At 40.8% G+C, this 22,118-nt stretch overlaps 1 protein-coding gene across 3 annotated transcripts in view; it reads left to right on the plus strand.

Moving 5' to 3' along the window:
- Positions 1–4,067: 4,067 nt before the first annotated feature.
- EGF (epidermal growth factor) overlaps positions 4,068–22,118 on the plus strand; it is a 42,725-nt gene continuing 24,674 nt past the window's right edge. For 2 of the 3 annotated variants that reach the window (XM_082236906.1, XM_082236907.1), the window contains exons 1-8: positions 4,492–4,809; positions 11,191–11,390; positions 12,576–12,757; positions 13,098–13,328; positions 13,851–14,053; positions 17,249–17,374; positions 18,863–18,985; positions 20,783–20,905. In XM_082236906.1, the coding sequence (XP_082093032.1) occupies positions 4,689–4,809; positions 11,191–11,390; positions 12,576–12,757; positions 13,098–13,328; positions 13,851–14,053; positions 17,249–17,374; positions 18,863–18,985; positions 20,783–20,905 (1,309 nt within the window). In that variant the 5' untranslated portion in view covers positions 4,492–4,688. Of the gene's footprint in view, positions 4,181–4,491; positions 4,810–11,190; positions 11,391–12,575; positions 12,758–13,097; positions 13,329–13,850; positions 14,054–17,248; positions 17,375–18,862; positions 18,986–20,782; positions 20,906–22,118 lie in introns of those variants that run through there. The other variant, XM_082236905.1, reaches the window with a different exon arrangement.

Below are 22,118 nucleotides of genomic sequence, written 5' to 3' on the forward strand. Positions count from 1 at the left end.
AAAAGCAGCGTTGAAGAAGTTGGTTAACAAATCATGCTGACTTTGGGCACGGTTTCCAAAGAGGTACTCCTTCCTTGGGATCTAATTTTAGGTGGGAGAAAAAGGTTTTCTAATAAAACTCTAGCTTCATAAGGACAGATCAATTTGGAGGTGCATTGAGAATTATATCTATCTGATCAAGTAATAATAATAATAGATATTATTTTAAAAAACAAAGTTGCATCAAATGAATAAACAGAAAGCAAAATATATCAAAAATAAGATACACTCCCCATAAATGTTATCTGGAATATTTTCAGGTAGGTTTTTGTTTTTTTTTTAAATCCTGTTTCGCCAATTCAAATCAAGCATTGACTGCAAATGGAAAAGGCATTCAAAGACTTCAGAGTTGAGTTTGATGGAATGATATATCATCCTGTTTCTTTTCATATTGACCTCAAAGCATCTCACTTATTTTCCACAGATGCAACTGAATCTGGCCTAATTTGGAACAAAACTATCTCACTTCCTGATTAGAAATAAAGCCATAATTTAAATATATGTTTTACTTACAATTGCTTTTAATTATGCCCAGCATTGAGTTTCCTAGTTTATGCCAAGTTTCACCCTTTTCCACTTGAACTTTTTGTAGTAAAGGTATTGTTCACAATGAGCTAATGTTAGGAGAATGTGGGTCTCAGACTGTCTTGAAATAAACAAGACTTGGCCTTTGCTGGATTTGTTTGCTTCGCAAGGTGAAACACTTCCTCCACAGTGCATGTTATACCTCAACTTTTTCATCCCAGTTGTGGAAAATCATCTGTCACATCCACACATGCATTTAATGCACAGTTAATGCATATTGCTTCACCCAGAGAATCCTGGGAATTGCTGTTTCCCTCTCACAGCTACAATTCCCAGCACTTTTAACAAACTACAGTTCGCAGGATTCTTTGAGGGCGGGGGCGGGGGAGGGGGAGTGACTGTTAAAGCAGTATAAATCCCCTAAATGTTTGGTGTGGAAGTGAGTTAGAAGGAACTTCTGGGTAGGGATTGGTGGATATGTCAATTTCAGTTTCTGACTGTCAGTTTTTCCAATCTTACGTTCTCCAAATTTTCACACCAGTTTGCATTTTTTTAAAAGAACCCCCCCCAAAAAGTCCTCTTGAAAATTCACCTACATTTTAGTGTGAATTTCCCTTAATATACACATTTTTGTATGCCAATTTGCCTGATACTTTTGGAGGGAATTTCCCCCTCATTTAATGCAGTTTTTTATACTACGTTCAATAATATATGCATTTTAATGCACACTTTACCCTAGTATATGCATTTTCGTACAAACTATTTGGGTAGAGAATTGCTTTGCAAAAGGCAAAGAAGTACAAATTTCATCTGATTACTGAGTTTTGGTTCGTGTATTATTTCAGAAAGTGCAAATTAGGTAAGTTCACTTTTAAATGTGAACTGAATCAAATCTCTTCTGTCCCATCCCTGTCTCCAAGGTTCCTTCAGGAAATCTGCTGCTACTCCATCCCTGTTACGTAGACAACCCAGAGCTCTGCTTAAAAGGCTCTAACAAAGGACAACTCTCACTACCTTTCCAAAGCAGTCTGTTTCACTGTCAAACAGTGGTCTTCCTGGATTAGTTGAAAAATTTCCACTCCTGCAATTTAAACTGTTTGAGTCAGGTCCTACTCTCAGGTGCAATAAAATCAAATTTATTCTATCATCAAAGTCATAGCCACTAGATATTTGAAGGTGGCTATAATATCACCACTTAACAGTATAATCTCTGGGTGAAACACAGTTCACTCCTAAAGCAACTGTAATAGTTTCTAGTCTGTTTTAATAACACACCTTATCTTAGCTGTGTAATGTTACTGCCCAGAACCTGATTTATTTATTTAGATCATCTATGCCAGGGGTTATCAACCATTTGAGTCAGTGGACATATTTGGAATTTTGAGAAAGCACTATGGGTCACAAAATTGCTGCTGTGGGGGATTGCTACTACATTTTAAAAAGAAGACAAAAAGGAAGGACCACAAAACCATTTACATTCATGGCTCTGCTGACTTTTGCCTTTGGATACACCCACCTTGGGCTGCAAAAGGTTTCCTATCTCTGCAGTAATGGATGGAATGGATTACGTAAACAGGAGATTTCATCTGCACAGATGTATAAACAACAATGAAACAGTTTCGTGCCATTGCTGTAAGTGGCACAGTTTCTAATCTGCTATTTCATGCTATTTCTTCATTTCCAAGAGTGCACGCTTATCAGTTTCTGTCAGTTAAGGTCAACAAAGCTAGTGTTCCTAGGAATGGCTCCATGTACAGCTGTGGCATCTCCTGGGTGCTGCCAGGATTGCCAGCTGTTGCGTAGTGCAATTCCAGACTGCAGTCCTACGCCCATGTCCCTGGAAGGAAGCCCTACTGAACTCAATGGGACTTGTATCATGCTGCTAATCATATAATAATATACTTCACATTTCACAAGGAGTTGCCTGAAGGGTCCCAACTAACTAATCTACTAAAATACTTCTTTAGAGAAATCAGGAAGCACAGAATTGTTGCTGCTGTTGTTATATTTTATTATTTATATGCTGCCCATTTGACCAGGTTCTCCCAGCCACGCTGAGTGGCTCCCAACAAAATATTAAAAACACAGTAAAACACCAACTATTAAAAACTTCCCTGTACAGGGCTGCCTTCAGATGTCTTCTAAAAGTCGAATAGTTATTTATCTCCTTGACATCTGATGGGAGGGCATTCTACCGGGCAGGCGCAGCTCCTGAGAAGACCCTCTGCCTGGCTCCTTCTTGCAGTGAGGGAACCGCCAGAAGGCCCTTGGAGCTAGACCACAGTGTCCGGGCTGGACAATGGGGGTGGAGATGCTCCTTTAAGAGTTCAAGTCATGTTTAGGTGTCATGCTGAACCCATTCTGCAATATTTGGAAACAAAAGCCTGGAAGTTAACAAGGAGCTGTGTCTATTCAAGAGCAAATTAATTTTAGAGGACCCAAGAGACTGAGACCTCAATCTTAGCAAAGAGGCACTGACAAGATAGCAGCTTGTCTGATCAAACTAAAGGGCCATAGGTGTCTTGACAGCCCTAAGACAGGGGTGGAGAATCTCAAGCCTGGGGACCAAATGCGTTTCTCCCAACCTGCTCATTTGGGTTTCAGGACTTTCCCCAGCCTGCAAACCATCCCATAGGCTGCATCATCCCTGAGTATTTTTGCCTGGCTGGAATGTGTCCTTAAACTGTGATAATGGCTCTTGCTTGCCTGGTTGGAAAATGGTGTGTGTGTGTAAGAGTAAGAGTAAGAGTACCATACATCAGCTCTGCCCCCATTTGCATCTGGTCTGGATGTTTGCCCATGAGAGGAATCTTTCAGGCCTAAAAAAGGTCTCCAAGCCTGTTGTGAGAAAGAAGCCCTGGTTCCAAGTGACAGAAGAATAAGAATAAGAATTTGGATTTGATATCCCTCTTTATCAGTACCCTAAAGAGTCTCAAAGCGGCCAACAATCTCCTTTCCCTTCTTCCCCCACAACAAACACTCTGTGAGGTGAGTGGGGCTGAGAGACTTCAGAGAAGTTTGACTGGCCCAAGGTCACCCAGCAGCTGCATGTGGAGGAGCGGGGATGTGAACCCGCTTCACCAGATTATGAGTCCACCACTCTTAACCACTACACCACGCTGGCTCTCATCTTGGGCCCATCTTGGGCCCAATTTTGCTGCGGTTTGCTTACCAAACTATTGGGCACCCCTCCAGGCCCAGAGTCAGCATGCAGCATTCTTCAGCAAATACTGGAGGCTGCATATCCTCCAACATTTTGGGAGGGCAAAGCAGGATTTCCCCTGCCACACCATCCTTCCCACCTGATCTCTGTGCTCCTTCTCCTATGCCTGATCTGAGTGGAGATTTGAACCCTAGTCTCCCAGGTCCTTGTCCAACACTCTAATTCACTACACCATGCTGCTGCTTCCTCTCTCTTTTCCCTTTCCCTTTCCCTTCAACTAGGCAATTAACTGGGAGCGATTGTCTAGCTATGCATTGCCTAACTTCCCTAGACCATGGAGCTGGCTACAGTTCTATTTGCAAACACAAGCTTCACTCAAGTGGCACTAACAATACAAGAAAGAGGGGGGGGGGGACAAGAAGCTGTTAGGAAGAGAAGGACCGTCATTCTAGCGTGCGTACAAAAATGGGATCTATGTTTGGGGGACTACAGTGTCTCTGCTTACCTATTACTTTAAAAATATTACTTAAAAAATTAGTGCCTTTGTATATCCATATAAACCTGCAACAATTTCATTGTCTTGGTATTGAATTTTGCAGTAGCACATTTTTTATTTTTTTTAAAAAAAGCCGTGTTAATTTTGTAACAAGAGGGTTAGGCATTTCATACTTCACTTCCAAAAAAAAAAAAAAAAAAAAAGGCAGAAGAAGAAGTGTGTGCATGAGCAAAGAAGCGATCACCCTGGAATTTCTTTGAGGGTGAGAACTGGAGTCAGCCAGCCCCTCCGCTCTCCCTAGTGTCAAGTTTAGCCAGACCACGGAATTGAGCTGGGAGGTGATGTGTCTCTGCTGTGTTTGATGCACCTTTGGAATGAGGACACCTGCTTCTTTTTTGTCTTGAAGATGCCTGAAGTTGAGCAGTCTCACCTGTCCTACTGACACTGAAAAAGTGGGTCAAGACTATGTTGCTCACAGATCTTTTGCTTGTGGCTTTTAAAATCAGTTTGGTCAGTCTGTCTGCTGAGAAGCTCTGGAGCTGTCCCAGAGGATACCAGATGCAGAAGGAAAATTCCTCTTGTGTAGGTGAGTGAACTGGTCCCTCCCCCCTTCCAAACTTCAGGTCAGTTAAGAGGCTTAGCAATGCGGGGCTTTTTCATTCAACGCTATTTCCTTTAAAAAGAAACCATGTTTATGTGCCTTTATTCTTTGAAGTCTCTGCTATGTTTGCTGTGCGTTTTTAGAAGAAATAGCTAGGACTACAACCTTGATAAGTTTCCAGTGGAACAGTAACAGGTGCTTTGAGACGTCTGCCAAGAAACTTGTCAGAAAAAATAACAAAACAAAAGCATGCAGGAGAAATATTTGGGTGAGGGGGTGTGTGGGTTTGGAGACGTTAGTATTGATACATTTAATGGAAGTTAGGTTCATATGTGCCTTGGAGTAACTAATTTGCAGCAATTGTTTCTTGAGTGACTCAAAAAACTTTTATTGATTTTCTTTCTACCACTTTAAGAGCTCTTGCTTCCCCATAAGAACACTGGAAACAGTAATTTGCCAGTGAGTATTATCTGTGAAAGATGCCTATTCCCCTCTCACAGAACTACCATTTCCAAGGAATGTAAGTCTGTAGTGTTAATATAATAGATATTGGCTGCAATCATACGCATGCTTACTTGGGAGTAAATCCCATCAACTCAGCAGGATTTGCCTCTGAGATATCTTTATTGAGAAGTGTTTCAAAACCCATGAAAGCTAAAACCATAGCAATAAGAGCCCTCATCAGATGGATCAAATAGTTGAAAGATGTGTTGCTTCTCCATCGCTGGGTTTTTTTTTTTTTTAAAGGCCTATTTACTAGCAATCCTTTGATTTCCTTAAACTGAAGGTGAATTCACATGACCATTTTATCCACTACAAGTTTAATTTTTGCAGTTCAAGACCCTGTGAAGACACTGATCTTGGGAATAGTTCTACATTTAGTTCAAATCCACAAAAGGCAGGATTTAACAGTCAGGATGGGAGTCCATTATAGATGTTGCATGAGGTCCTTTTGTTTATTGCCCACACTGTTTGTTTGTTCATGAAATTTCCATTTTGCTTAATGTAAAAAGGCATAAGAGATAATAATGGGGAAACTCAATATAAATTCATATAGAAGTGCAACATTAACAATCAAATAAAACTTTTAAAAAGCTGACTAAAAACAGAATGAAACTATGTACCATAGACAAAACTTAGCGTTGCTCAAAAAGAAAAAAGGACCACCAATCAGAAAATTGTGAATCAGAGTCCAGCATCTGGGTAAACAATAGTGTTGTGAATTTGGGGGCAGGAGTTAGGTTGTATGCCTGAGTCCCTTCCAATTCCTGAATCCAGCAAGGATTCAATTGCTGGAATAGCCCGGTCAATTTCTTGGTAATAGTCTATGTACAGGTAGGTCATTAAGGCAACAAAGGAAGAGACTCTGGCCAGATATCAAATGGGTGTGCCACCTCCCTCAAGTGGCTGGTAGTTAGAAGTACAAAAGCCAGGACTGAGCTAGAAGCAGGCGGCAGGCAGAAGCCTGTGAGGCAGAGACATGCTTGGTTTCTGCTGGAATTCAAGGCTGTGGCTATGGGAGAAGCAACACCTCTTGGGGTGTGAGCCTCTTCATTGTAGTAAAGTTGTATATGTGTGTAAATAAACCATATATCATAAAGACACCACAGTATTTGAGGTCCCTCATACCTCACCTCCAAAAGACTATTATTATTATTATACATTTAAAGCACATTTGAAGCACATTTCCACCTCACAAAGAATTCTGGGCACCATAGAGTACCTCTCACAGAATTAAAATTCCCAGCAACCCCTAAGAAACTATGTACAGTGCCCACAATCCTTTGGAGAGGGAGGAAATGTGCTTCGAACATGCTTCAAATAATGTTTGCACAGCCTCAGTCTTTTGGAGGTGAGGTAAAATGCATCTGCATTAACATGAAGTATATTTTCTCCTCAGCATATGATTTGAAATTGAAAAGAAGAGTAGGGGAGAGGGGGTGGGAAGAAACTTGTAGCAGCACAGCAGATAACACTCAGCAGCAGCATGTAGCAACCTAAATTTGGAATAGCTGAATATCGCTATCATACTAGAAGATTCTGTATAGGCCTTGGCATTAGGGAGGAAATAAACAAGGGCAGACTCTGGCTCACTTCACAATACACCAATGTGGACTCTGCCTCCCTGACAGGCATACTAATGCTTCTTCACCTTCTCTAACTGGGTCTTTTTTTCGGACTCTTGGTAAACGAGGTTGCTTGTGTATAAAGATGCTAAGGACTGGCTACTAGCATTGCAATGACATGATTCATCGTTTTTACTCCTTCTTAAGACCCTCTGCTGAGATGGCATAAAGAGGCCTTTGAGCTGGAAGCAGAACCTCATTCTTCCATTCTGCACTGCCTGCCAGAGCATTGTAGGAAACTTTTGTTCTCTCTAAGAGGATTTATTTAACACAAGGAAAGTTCTCATTACGGGGAAATTGTTGCCAGGGTATCCAGAGCAGCTGCAGGAAGATGGCAGCTACTTCACTATTTTGATGGGTGTGGGGTACAAAACAGGCAGCTGATGATGATTAAGACTTGATTGCACTTGATATTGTGGGATGTATGTTAAGAAACAGCATCTTCTCTACAAAAAGATAGATGTTTCCGCTGCTGGTTAAAATGGGCAAGCCTAGAGTTGCCAAATGGAATAAACAAAAACACCACGCCCTCTGTTGTAGAATTGGCGTGTTTTCCAGTCTGCAGAATTATGTGGAACTGGATAAATTCTTGGGTTGGGCTTCGCCCAAGGTATTGGATGTCTAGTCTGTACAGTGCAGCACCCTGCATTGGCCAGAATTGCCTGATTTGTTAGCAAAGGGACCAAAGACAAGTTGTGGCTAAAGGGAAGAAATCACTTGTGACATCATAGAATTGTAACATTCTAGAGTTGTCCAAAAGGACCATCACAGATATATGACACCATCATATCATCTCACCACATTGGCTTTTGATCTACAAGCAGGGCCAGCAGATGATGATGGGATGGGGAAAACTTTTCCTGTTTCTTTTACATGCAATTCTCTAGCTAGTTAACATGCAAAACATCTAGTTCAGCCTTTCTCAACCTGTGGATCCCCAGATGTTGTTGAACTACAACTCCCATCACTGCTAGCTAGCAAGGCCAGAGCTCAGGGATGATGGGAGTTATAGTCCAATGGCATCTGGGGACCAACAGGTTGAGAACCGCTGATCTAGTTGGAGCCTGCAGAACTTGGATGTCTGTGCTCAAATCTTAGCTGCTGTTTGGATTGAATTCCAGGGGTCTGATTTTTTTGGGGGGGATTGTCTGAATACAAAAATCTGTCGGATAAAGATGTTAATGTATTGACAGTCAAGCACATGTTTAAAATGAGTTACATGATACTTTATTGAATAGAGCCTACTGAGCTCCAGATGTAGAGCAAACTAAATAGAGTACCTATTTTATTTAATAAAAGCCAGTGCCCAAATTCAGTTCTATTTGTGCTTTATAATATGTGACTAGTGGACCTGAATGAGGATGTGACATCAGATGTATCTATCAAGTTTAATGGTGACAGCACACATTTTCAATTCAAGGTGCATTCAGATCACATGGCTTTCCATTTCTGTAAGAGCTGCATGAGGGCCAAATTAGCAACACAAATAAATACAGGGAGAGTGGAGATAGTAAGTCCTCAAAAAGTACCTGAACATTATTTTAGGCTGATCATCAACTGTCATTCCTTGCTTTCTTTACCAGGTGTCATGAACAGCTAAATCTAAGACAATAACTCATACTACTTTATTTACAGGAATCAAAAATTGGCAATTGGTAGTTAACTTATTCCAGTACTTGAACAATTAAAACATGTTTGGATTGTGGTTTACCGTTGTGTTCTAACTATAAATGATTACTTTATTGATATTGATGAATGTATATTTTGCTCTAGGAGGCTTAGTTTGGTCAGAGTTGAGTATACGCTTCCAGAGTTAACGCAAAATACGGTACATTACTTCAGTAAATGAGGCACCATAGCCGTTAGAGGGCCAGGCTTTTTAGACTCATCTACCCATGTACTGATGGGACGCGGGTGGCACTGTGGGTTAAACCACAGAGCCTAGGGCTTGCCGATCAGAAGGTCGGCGGTTCGAATCCCCACGACAGGGTGAGCTCCCATTGCTTGGTCCCTGCTCCTGCTAACCTAGCAGTTTGAAAGCACGTCAAAGTGCAAGTAAATAAATAGGTACCGCTCTGGCGGGAAGGTACGGTAAACGGCGTTTCCATGTGCTGCTCTGGTTTCCCAGAAGCAGCTTAGTCATGCTGGCCACATGACCCGGAAGCTGTACGCCAGCTCCCTCGGCCAATAAAGCGAGATGAGCGCCGCAACCCCAGAGTCATCCGCGACTGGACCTAATGGTCAGGGGTCCCTTTACCTTTACCTTTACCCATGTACAATCTGAAACCAAAGGGGTGCATGGTTGCTAGATGTGATCCCCCCCCACCTCTCCTACTCCCACTAATAAAACATGCAAGGAGAGATATTTTTAAGTGGGTAATTATTACATAATGGTCTCTTGAGTCATCCAAAATTCATGGATCAGCCAAGTGCATTGTAGGAATTTTCTTAATAGGATATCACTTTGGTTTTTAGTGTTCTGTTGAAAATAGCTTTTGATGGTGATAATTTGCAATGTTGATATATTGATCCTCTCAAACTGCTGACTTGTTTCAACTAAGGTGTAATGGTTTTAGCTGACCAGTGTTTCTGTCTCTAGGCTTCAACGGAAAAAAAAATAGCATAAATGTATTTATGCATTTTATATATTTATACTCCTTTCCCCATATACTCAAAGGTGCCTTATGGCAACGTTTTAGGACAATAACTAAATCATAAAAACAGATTTTAGAATATCAGCAAAAACAACAGCAAAAATACTTTTGCCATCATAGCTATTTGCCCCTCCAAAGTCCTGTAGGACTAGCCTACCTCAGTGTGAAATTCCATGTCTCAAACAACTTAGTAACAAAATGTATGTTAATGTTTGGTCAAGGGAGTAACTGGAAAAAGTGCAAGTCGTACAGCTGTCAGATTCCTGAAGACAAATCAACTTTGTTGCAGTTCAACCTTCATTTACCATGTATGCAAAGCAAGTCTACATAGTTTCATATTCTCCCAGTGCAAACAGCAGAAAGCAACATCACTTCAAATGCAGGAACAACTCTGAACGCTCCAAAAACACCCCCCCCCCAAGTAAACCACACTTTGTGATGTTTTCTCTTGCGTAGCCAAAAACCAGGACTACCCATTGAATATAAACTGTAAGCCAGTCTAATATGTATTAAAAGTCAAAATAAAAAAATTCCTTCCAGTAGCACCTTAAAGACCAACTAAGTTAGTTCTTGGTATGAGCTTTCGTGTGCATGCACACTTCTTCAGATACCATGCACACGAAAGCTCATACCAAGAATTAACTTAGTTGGTCTTTAAGGTGCTACTGGAAGGAATTTTTTTATTTTGACTATGGCAGACCAACACGGCTACCTATCTGTAAATGTATTAAAAGTGTTATTAAATAACTCAAAAGCAAAACCTTAGATTCGTAGAGATCATTTTGAGCACAAAAAACCCAAATGACTAGCTGCATGATAGCAATGATGTGCTTGAAGCTCAGATACGTAAAGCAAAACTACAGTTAACTTGAATTTTAGGGTGAAGGCAAAAGAAACAAGTCCCTGAAAGCTTTTCTCTTTCCTTTCCTCGCCTCTCCATGCAAACACCTATTTGGAAGACATCTGAAGGCAGCACTATATAGGGAAGTTTTTAAATGTCTGATATTTTACTGTGGTTTTATAATTTGTTGGAAGCTGCCCAGAGTGGTTGGGGCAGCAAACCTGTATACCCCCAAAATCTGTGCCAGAGGGTTGAGGTACTCCTTGGATAAAATTTTGGGAACACACAGGGAACAGGTGGAGGTGAAAGAGAGGAAGAAGTCCTGATGTGCAAGTAAAGGTAAAGATAAAGGGACCCCTGACCATTAGGTCCAGTCGTGACCGACTCTGGTGTTGCGGCGCTCATCTCGCTTTATTGGCCGAGGGAGCCGGTGTAAAGCTTCCGGGTCATGTGGCCACCAGAGCAGCACACAGAAACACCGTTTACCTTCCCGCCAGAGGAGTACCTATTTATCTACTTGCACTTTGACGTGCTTTCGAACTGCTAGGTTGGCAGGAGCAGGGACCAAGCAACGGGAGCTCACCCCGTCACAGGGATTTGAACCGCCGACCTTCTGATCGGCAAGCCCTAGGCTCTGTGGTTTAACCCACAGCACCACCCGAGTAGAAGTCACTAAAATTCTATAACATCCAAAATTCTCTACTTTTTTGTATTTAACTCTCTCTTTCTCTCCTGGCCTTTTTAGATCCTGCACCATTCCTAGTTTTCAGCCAAGGAAATGCAATCTTTAGAATAGACACTGAGGGAACCAATCACAAAAGACTGGTGGCTGATGCTAGCTTATCAACATTAATAGATTTTCATTATGAAGAAGATTGCCTTTATTGGGTGGACACTGAAGAAGGCCTTATCTGGCGAGTATACCTGAATGGTTCAAATCAACAGGTAATGGAATGTAATCATCAAAATTCTGAAAACATCTGCATCTCCCTGGAGCATGCTGATACCTCCATCTGTATTATTATTATTATTATTATTATTATTATTATTATTATTATTATTTTATTATTATTATTATTTAATTAATTAAATTTGTACACTGCCCTCCATAGATGTTAGTGCAACTCACAACATAAAATTACAATATAAAAAACACATTTTAGTTGCTGCCCTCTCAGCACTCGCCAACTAAATTCACTATTAGTAGGAGTGATGGACAGTCTATTATTAATGATTATAACTAGAGTGATCACTCACCCAACTTTACAGAGAGCAGTCCTCTAATTGAAGGACTGGCAGAGGACCACCCTTTATTACAATGAGTCCTGTCTTGGAAGTGTAAATCAAGCCCAGTTTAAAGATAAGCAAGAGAAGAAGAAGGAAGAGAAAGGGCCTTGAAGTTACAGCAGCCTTGAGCAGACATACACATCGCCGGGTCACAGTTGGTGAGATGTATTGTAGCTCTATATAAACTAGAGTAATTATTTCTAAATTTGCATCTACACTCATAAATTACAATTTTAATGCAAAACTGTTTCCTCTTTGTTGCATTTCCTTATGTTTGTCTGCTTGTTTGTTGTGTTTATATTTTTAAATTATGTCTCCTTCCCCACTCCTTACTTTAAGCTAAATGTGTTTTGTGCATTTACCTGTACATGTAGTGTGAAATAATATCTTGAGTAAGATATCTAGTTAGCCGCTCAACCAAACTAGACATGATGTTAAATGAGTCATTAATTTTATTGTTTCTCTACTACTCTGAGGAGGAGCAGAGGTTTAACCATCTCTCCATAGCAGTCCTAATGACAATTCCCCCCACAGATGCTAGGAGAAAGCTGCTATTTGTCAGGCAAACAAAGCCAAGGCTAAAATGTCCAGGCAAGAAAGGTCTTGTGATAGAAAAAATAGCATAGCTGCTTACAAATTTAACTGGCCTTTTCTTGCTTTTCTGGTAAACACATAAATGTATATCCTGAAGTGGTAATCTCAGGCGGCTTTCATACTGAATTGTTTGATTAAGGTTCATGAATTCCAATGCTTTGTATGGCATTCTGATTCAACCAGTGATCTGGTGTCTTAGTATAATGACAATTGGGTGACAATTGTTTCCTCCCCCCCCCCCAATTATAGATAATTTACCACATAGAAAAAGATGTTTCTGGATTTGCAGTGGATTGGATAAACCACAACTTTTACTTTGCTCACTACCAGAAGGCCACAATTGAGGCAGTTGACATGGATGGGAGCCATTCCCAAATCATCATAAATGATGGACACCATCCCACAAGTATTGTGGTTGATCCAAACAGAAGGTAACTCAGATTGTCTTTATGGTTTATAGTGACACAGTGCTGAAATGAAAAGCTTTAGATGGAATGTAGACTGAAGGATCCTCTGTGGTTTGGAGGACTGGGAAAGGGTCATGTGCCTGGATATTCATTCTCATCTTCTCTCTCCTTCCTCCTCTTATGTATCAGTTTAATGAGTAATTTCCTGGCACAATTGAACCTAGGTTCCTCTTATGTCTGAACTGGCAAATTTTGGTGAGCCCTCCAAGTTATGATTGCAAATGAATTAAGTGAGAGACTTATGATTTGCTGCTCTTGAAGTAATTTTAATAACATTAATGACAATAACTGATCTTATCAACAGGTTTTTATTTTGGTCCTCTGAAGGAACCACTGACAGCATCTACAGAGCAGTTCTGAATGGGAAAGACATGTGGAGACTTCTGAGAAGCACAGGAAAAATCAGAAGTATCTCACTAGATCTTATTGATCTGAAGCTCTTCTGGATCCAATATGATGCCAGTGATGAAGTTTCACATATTGCAAGCTGTGACTACAATGCTAGTTCTGTTCATTTGCACAAATACATAGTACGGTATGTTAATGAATATAACTTTTATATATATGCTAGTGAATATATAATGCCAAAGTGTAAAATAAATTGCCCCAATCTAGCCAGGAGACATATGGGGTCTACCCCATACATTTAAAGTACATCCAACATGCTTTTAAACCACATGACTTCCTGCAAAGCATTCTGGGAATTGTAGTTTTCCCTTCACAGAGCTACAATTCCCAGAAATCTTAACAAACTACAGTTCCCTGGATTCTTTGGGGAATTCGTGTGCTTTAAATGTGTCTGGATGTGTTTTAAATGTATAGTAAGGATCCGCCCTGTTATCTCTGAAATGCTGCCTAACTGGCTAGATACAGTGATAGCCAAACTTGGCCCTCCAGCTGTTTTGGGACTACAACTCCCATCATCCCTAGCTAACAGGACCAGTAGTCAGGGATGATGGGAACTGTAGTCCCAAAACAGCTGGAGGGCTGTCCATGACTTAATGAACTTTCAGCAAGTTAATGAACAGATGCAACTATTTGCTTTATTTTCCCATAGAAACCAACTTTCTGACATATTTCTCTTTGCTGACCACATGTACTATTCTGACTCAACCACTGGTAGTATTTGGAGAGCCAATAAATATACAGGAAAAGATATAGTTGCAATTAACCTGCAGCTGTCACTTCTCCCACCTGCTGAAATACTGGTAGTGCACCCATTAAAACAGCTCAGCATAAGGATGGGTTCTAAAACATTTGGTAAGTTTCCATGTAATTTGATTATCAAATATTTAAGAATTTTAAGCTTAACTCATGTTGCATAATTGCTTTGCTCGGTTATTAGGATCACATCTCAAATTATCTTGCACCACCCTGCTTTTGCTACTGTCATGATATTCAAGGAATATACTATCATGATAATTCCTGTTCACATTTTCCAACCAAACCTTTCAAATGCCTTAACAATGCTGCAACTTTGTTCAACTATGTTCAATTTCTTTCATCTCTCTCTTTGTTCTAATTTCCTTAGCTAAGCATGCTCATTATGAAGGTATAAAATCTGCATTATTAATATCACATTCTCCAGCACCTCATTTTAAAAAGAAGATTGCATGTTTTGTGTAAAACAAACACGCACACTCACACGCATGCACACATACACTTGTATCCCCCTTCCCTTGATATTGGCACACAATAGCTCTTACAACTTACTTTCGTTTCTATTTCTAATAATGTGATAAACATGAATATACCTCATTCTCTTTCTTTTTACATTTATTCATTTGTAGTTTTTCTTCTTCTAAGAATAAGTCATAATAATACCCAGTGTTCTTCACAGATATATTGTATAATAATCAACCACCAGAAATCCATTTGGAACAAATGTTTGCATGTTAACGTGTCCCAAATTTTGTAGTTTTTCAAACCACCCTTCATTATAAATTCCTTATTTTAAAAATAGATGTCACTGAGGATACTTCCGGATTAATTTATTGAGGGAGTATAAAATGGCTGTGAATAAAGGATAATAATAATAATAATAATAATAATAATAATAATAATAATAATAATTTTTATTTATATCCCGCCCTTCCCAGCCGAAGCCGGGCTCAGGGCGGCTAACAACAATCAAATAATCAGTCAAATGATCACAAAATCTAAAAATATTTCATTATAAAAAAAAATACTTCTTCCCCACAAACCCACCAATATATAAGATTGAAATTAAAACAATGGTTTACTTTAAGCAATAGGAATAAAACTGGAAGAACACCATAGGAACTTGGCTTGATGAATGTGTTCCTGACCATGCTTCTCTTCCCTTCAGCCTAATTCCCAAATCTGTCAGATGACACTCTATGCTTGTGTACTGCTTTCACTGCCGGTGTTGCCTGAAAGTCTGAATGCCGCAGTGTACATGCATAGCCATTGTACATGCATAGTCTGCCCATCTATGGACCATTCATATGCAGGGCCTTTACAAACAGGAGGAGAGAGAAGGGAATGTTCGGGCAATTGCAAAGCTTATGGCACTTTAAGAAATATGTAAAACCTGTCCACCTGTATCCTTGGGGACCATTGCTCTGCTGGATATGTAGACAGTGAGTTCGTTGCAGTTTATCCTTATAAATGGAACACTGCTAATCAGTTGTGTGCATTCAGCCAAATAAAGATGATTGTGGGCTGGTACTGAGGTGCCGTCCTGTTGCGGAGGCTGATGCAAGCAGTCAACCTAAGCTTAGCAAACATCATTGCATAATATCACTTCAGTCAGCCTGTGCTCATATTGACAGGAGGCCTTTCAGTGTATTTGCATGTGTGTATACTGGGGAACAGGCAATCAACACTGTAAGTGATATGGGTCACAATGGCTGACAAGAGTGGCAGAGGATTCTGGGAAAGTAAATTGTCCGTCCAAATGAAGGTACATAGTAAGGTGCAATTTATTGACTCATGTGTATGCTCCTACTTGCCTTTTCTCATGACCTTTTTGGCTACCATAGTATAAAGCTGTTGAGATGAGATGCAATTTCCCCTCTCTCCCACCTTAATAATTAGCTCGCTTTTAAAATGAGCTCTTCGTTGACTCTGGAATCTTCCTTTTACGGCAGGATAGACTGGAGCATAGGAATTTGAAATGGATGTAATATAGGCCTCCCCCACTCCCCCACCAATGACTTCTTATAAAACATTGAGGGGGTGGAAAGAAGCTTAAGTAGCCCAATCCAGATGAAGCCTTTGGACTTTGCATGTGCGTTGTTTAGCTTATCCAGCCCAAGGACCTGGATTGAGGGAAGGCTAATTAGCCTAAAGTACAAATGAGATTTATAAGGGGATCTTACAACAAGGGAAACCTGAAAATGAAATCATGTGAGCATTAATTCAATGCTCTGCAGAGGCTAAGTCAATGTGCGCTGGAGTTAAAAGTGCACAATCTAACATTGTTTCCTTTTTCTTTTTTTAAAGGAAATAGCTGTTGCTGTGCTTTTCACATACAATACAGAAACTGTTTTAGCTGTCAAATGCTTGCTAAGGTCAAATTTGGGTTATTAGTTGCAAGCTCTTTTCCTTCCACTAGATTAGTGTTCTGCTTCCAACAGGTCAAACCAGGATCCCTCCTACTGTTTTACCTGCCCTTCCCTCGGCGTTCTGACATATCTTTACCAGGACTCTTTCATGGCACTGCACAGAAGTACGTTGGCTTCAAAACCAATGCAATGCGTTTGTGCAATGTCATAGCTCTATTCATAAACAGTGCACCTTTATGAAGTAACAATTGTATACAGTGACAAAGCGGCATTTGAAGATGAACCCACTTACAGCCATGTTCTCTACAATGTTACTATCAAAAGAACCCAAGGCTTCCTTTACTTGAGTGTGAGTGTCTGTCTATCTATCTATCTATCTATCTATCTATCTATCTATCTATCTATCTATCATCTTCCTACCTATGCCTTAGATAGGTCATTTATCTGTATATGTCTGCACGCACACACATACACACAAAATTCATTCATGCATAAACACACCTATTTTTCTCTGCTCAATTTTTTTTTACACACAGGTCTTTTTGTAGATATATTTGCATCCAGCTCAGTTTCTAATTTCCCAAATTTCTAATTGAGACACAGATGGAGCATTGAAATTCAGATTTGTTCTTCAAGTGAATCTATTCTCCAGGAGGACAGTATTGTAGCAAAGGTCCTTGTGGAATTGGGTTATGCTGCAAATCATCAGAAGGGCAGGTTTGGTGAGATGGGCAGTGTGGTAGAGTAGACAGAGGTTTGGGGATGGGGGCTTGGGCAAGGAGTAAGGGGAAGGCGGGTTCTGGGGGAAGGGTTGCAGGGAAGGGATTGTTGAAGGAAGCCACCAGGGACATCAGCCCCTAATATATAAATAAAAACTGGGTGCATTTTGAGTCACTCTTTATCTTGATATAATCCTCTTTTCCAGAAAGAAGGCCATGTCTTTCAACTCGAAAAAGCTGCAAGACAAGTACCTGCAATCGAGACCCCAGGAGCAGTCGTTGTAAATGTATGAGTGGGTTTACCTTAAGCAAAACAAAGCAATATTGTGAAGGTAATGAAGGATAACTGCTTGTGATTGAATGATGTGGGTAGGCAGGCATACTTGTTACTCTCTAGTGTTTAAATTATAAACAGATGCACTAAATTAGAAAAATAGATGGTGTTTCTCCACCATATATATTTTAGGAACAGAGGGACAAAAATGTCAGACCACAAGGCAGCTCTTTTGAAATCTTTCAGTCTGGTTCACAATGCTGGACTAATTTGAGGTGGGTGGCAAGGAGGCCCCAGCTCCTGACTCACCCCCCTTTTTTGCCAAATCATGACTCCCTACACTTTTTAGATACAGTAACTAATGAGGCTGTCCCTTGTAATTCAAGTGCTGGTTTGTTCAGAGTGAAGCAGGAGATTCATGAGACATAATACACTCTAAACTGATCAGCACTTAATACTGGACATAGAAATAAAAAGGGTGCCAGTTTTTTGTAGAATGAATTGTCCCAAGCATATGCATGTGTGAACCAAGACAGATGATGGTGTTGGGTCCCTTAGCGTGAGGTGCATGGTTTTGTGGCCACCAAGCTAAGTACAGAGCTAGGTACAGATAAGTGATAAAATGTTTGGTTGTGATCATGCTATGGGCTCCTCCAGACATGCTTTTTATTGCACATTCATTGTGATTTGTGTGCATGGTGCTATTGGGATGGTCACACACAATCACACTTTCAATAGTATTTGCATGGTTACATGGGATCCTGCTTTTAATACTGTTTTGGGGGGGAGTTTTGGGGCAGTCATACTGTTTTATTTCCAAATAGGGCGTATCCTGTAACTTCCTGCTGAAACCCCATAACTCTTTATACCACAAATATTCTGAGTTTTGTCATGCTATAGCTCTTCTGGACAGCACATTAAAAACTGCCTTATATTGAGTTGGGTCCCTTGGTTCATCTATCTCAGTTTTCTCTCCCATTAGTTGCAGGAAGTTTCCAGTGTAGTAATATATTATTACTATGTATTGAACTTGCATCCTGCATCTTATCTGAATATCTCAAGGCAGTTTACAGCATAAAAACACAAAATACATAATAAAAACAAGAACAAAAGAAACCAATAACCCTCACCTCCCAAAAGTAACATAGATACCTTCTCTTACTCAAGACATCCAAATGAATATTGGGCACCTGCAGATGACCTGCTTGCTGATTTTCTTTGCAGTGAGATTAGAAGGCATGGACTACTGAATGAGCATTCACTCTGATTTGTTTGTGCAGAGGTTAGGTAATGTTACATCAAAGCAAGTTTTATCATACGCTTTCTAGTGCGTTTCCCCATTACTTCCCTTTTCACAGACGTCTGATCTTTGTGGGGGGTGGGTTTGTTGTACAGGAACTCCAAATCAGATTTAATTGTGTTACCTACATTTGCATGTGACTGAATCCTATTCCCAAATAGTGACAGCCCATAATATCATTAATGATGTTCTCTTACTTTTTTTTATTAACCCCCCCTTGAGTTTTTATAATTGTTCTTTCCTCAGATATCAATGAATGTGCATTTTGGAACCATGGATGTACTTTAGGTTGTGTCAATGTCCCAGGCTCCTATTATTGTATATGTCCAAGAAATTTTGTTCTACTGTCTGACAAGAAAACTTGCCACGGTAGGTAGCTGTCAGACACAAATACTAGCATGTCTGCTCCTGCCTTCTGAAAGTCCTCTTCCTATAGCAGTGGAAGTTTACCAGAACAACCATGCTAATCCGACACTTTTGCTACATAGGGAACTAAGAAGTTGTCTTATGTTGAGCCAGATCTTTGGTCCATTTGGCTTTTTCTTGTCTCTAATGATTGGCAGTAGCTCTCTAGGATTCTAGGCCGTGCTTTCCCCAACCCTACCCTGGAGAAGCTGTGGAGTGAACCTGGGTACTCTGAATGCAAAACCCAGAGGGGTTTAATGATCAATCCCTCTTCCCAGGGAACTCTGGGAACTGAAGCTCTGTTAGGGGAATAGGAGTCTCTTAACACTGCTCTGCGTCCTTAACAAACTAAACTTCCCAGGATTCTTTGGAGGAAGGCACAAGTGGTATAATACTGCTTCAAATGTATTGTTATGAGTTTGTGGGCCCCAGAGTTCTAATCCCTATAATCCTAGCAAGTGTTAAAATATAGATCAGCCTAGCTTCCTCATAGGTGGTTGCCTGAGGAATGGGCCATTAAGGGAGCAAAAGCGAGGGGCGAGGGGCTCCTCCTCCAGCTTGCAGATATTAAGAAGGACAAAGCCAGAATTTAGAGTTGAAAAATATGTATTAGTACTATCAGCCTATTATTTCCAAATTCTAAAATCTTATTCAGCAAAATGAGAAACGTGTGCATTGTGAGATTAAAAAAACTCAGCCATGAATGGTCTGAACAGATGGGGACAAATGAGATTTCCCTCCAGATCAAACATCGTTGTTGGATCATGGAGTCCTCCACTTTTTCCTGTGGTGTACCACAGTGTTCAGCTTTCATGTTGCTGACATCACTGTACTTAGGTAGCACTGGTCTTCCTTCCTTCCTTCACACAAATGTTGCTTATATGCTGCAATTGCTCTGTGTCCCAGGTGCACCATACAGTATATCTCAAAAGGCAGACAATATGATACACACGAGCAATGCTGGAAGAAGACAAAGAAATTGCTTCCATTTATCCAGACATGGGACTTTAGGCACGGTTTCTTTCCCCACATCCTCCTGGATCCTTTAGACACTCTAACACCAATAGCCAGTCTATTCCATCCTTACTTACAGCAGTGCCAGTCCTTGCTCCAAAAACCCCAGAGGCTAAACTATGATCTTGGAGGCAAGATGCATTATTTTGGTTATAGAGACCTGTGTAGCTTAATTCTAAAGGCAGAGGTAAGGTAAAGGTAAAGGGACCCCTGACAATTAGGTCCAGTCGTGACCGACTCTGGGGTTGTGGCGCTCATCTTGCTTTATTGGCTGAGGGAGCCGGCGTTTGTCTGCAGACAGCTTCTGGGTCATGTGGCCAGCATGACTAAGCCACTTCTGGTGAACCAGAGCAGCGCTCAGAAACGCCGTTTACCTTCCCACCGGAGGGGTACCTATTTATCTACTTGCACTTTGACATGCTTTCGAACTGCTAGCTTGGCAGGAGCAGGGACCGAGCAACGGGAGCTCACCCCGTCGCAGGGATTTGAACTGCCAACCTTCTGATCAGCAAGCCCTAGGCTCTGTGATTTAACCCACAGCGCCACCTGCGTCCCTCAAAGGCAGAGGTACTGTGTATTAAATCATACACTCAGAGATCGTCTTGCCATATGTTAAAAGAGCTGAGGCTTGAGAAGCCAGGGTGGCTGAAATTTATCCCTTCCTTGAAATTACTGCAAACCATTATTTCCATTGTTCAATCTGTTCCCCCTTTAACTCTTATTTCCTTTGTTTTAAACTTACTGTAGAACTAATTCCCTGTCCAAGCAGTTACATTCATTGCAGCCATGGCTGTGGGCAGACAGTGAAGGGGCCTGTTTGCGTTTGCCCCCAGGGATCAGTTCTCCAAGCAGATGGAAGAACATGCACAGGTAAGCATGTGAAGAGTGAGCCACCTGCCTGGGAGGCGAGTGTGTTTGTGTGTACTCAGCACCACTCTTGCACTGTCCAGATTAGTATCGTGGGAATAAGAAACCCATTTTTATTAGCAGCTAAATCATGTAACAGGTAAGCTTCAAGTTGGACTTTAACCCAAATGTTCTGACTGAGATAACTGCTGCCCAGCCTGCTACAAGATTTTCATCATCTACAGTAGCAACCCTGTGAAATGGAAAAACAGAAGGCAGGGAAAGGGTTAAAGCCCCCCAACTCATCATGAGACACGGATTTAAAAGTAAAAGATGCAATAAAACATGAAGCATCCTCTTGACAAGTTTCAGGATCATTGGGTTTCACTGCTTCATTATCCAAAGCCATTTCATATTGCGGTGTGTGAACGACTTTCATTTGGTGTGTCATTAAATGAGGTTCGGGTGCTTAATATCTGCTAGAATTCATTGCTTTTTTTGGCAGAGATTCTTCTGTCTGTCATGAACAGGGTTTAACAAAAAATACTGTTTTCCCTGGGGTATGTGTGATATTCATCCATTTTACTGCAAATGTTTTATGGCGCTTATGGATGAAACCTTTTCCTTAAGTCTTTGTCCAGCCATAACATTAATTGTTTAGGGCTGAACTAAATGTTACACACAACTGTATGTTTTAAAATCTTTCTTCTGGTGGTGGAGAGGGTTAAGGTTTGGGAAGGGGTGATTTTAAGTGTAGAAGCAGCAGTGGTTTTTAACCTTTTACGTACCCCCTACTTTTCAGTGACAACACTGCCCCACCATGATGTCTGCTTCTTCTCTGCTCAAAATCTCTTCTCCCAAAGCTGTTTTTCCTTAAAAGAAGCAGATTTCAAACCATATGTTTGCATGTGACATGCAGATTGACTCACAAGGTTCTTGCTTAGTGGACACATAGGAACTGCAGCAAAACGTTGCAGCGTTTCAACCTTCCTAAAGTAAGCACTCCTGTTTAGGGTTCTAGTCTTCCAATCCCACCCCCTCCCCACCACTCATCATTTTTCTTTTCCGACTGTCACTCCACATTCAGAGGGCAGTGCTTGCAGCACTTCATAGACTGTGGGTAGACACGAGAATGTGACCTCTCAAGTGTTGTAAACAATCACTATCTTCTGAGTTTAAGACTCTGCATACACGTTAACTTTAAAGAACACCTCTTCCCTCAAAGAATCCTAGTTTG

Source organism: Podarcis vaucheri, assembly GCF_965113315.1.
Source record: "Podarcis vaucheri genome assembly, chromosome: 9".
In the NCBI taxonomy this organism is placed as follows: Eukaryota; Metazoa; Chordata; class Lepidosauria; order Squamata; family Lacertidae; genus Podarcis; species Podarcis vaucheri.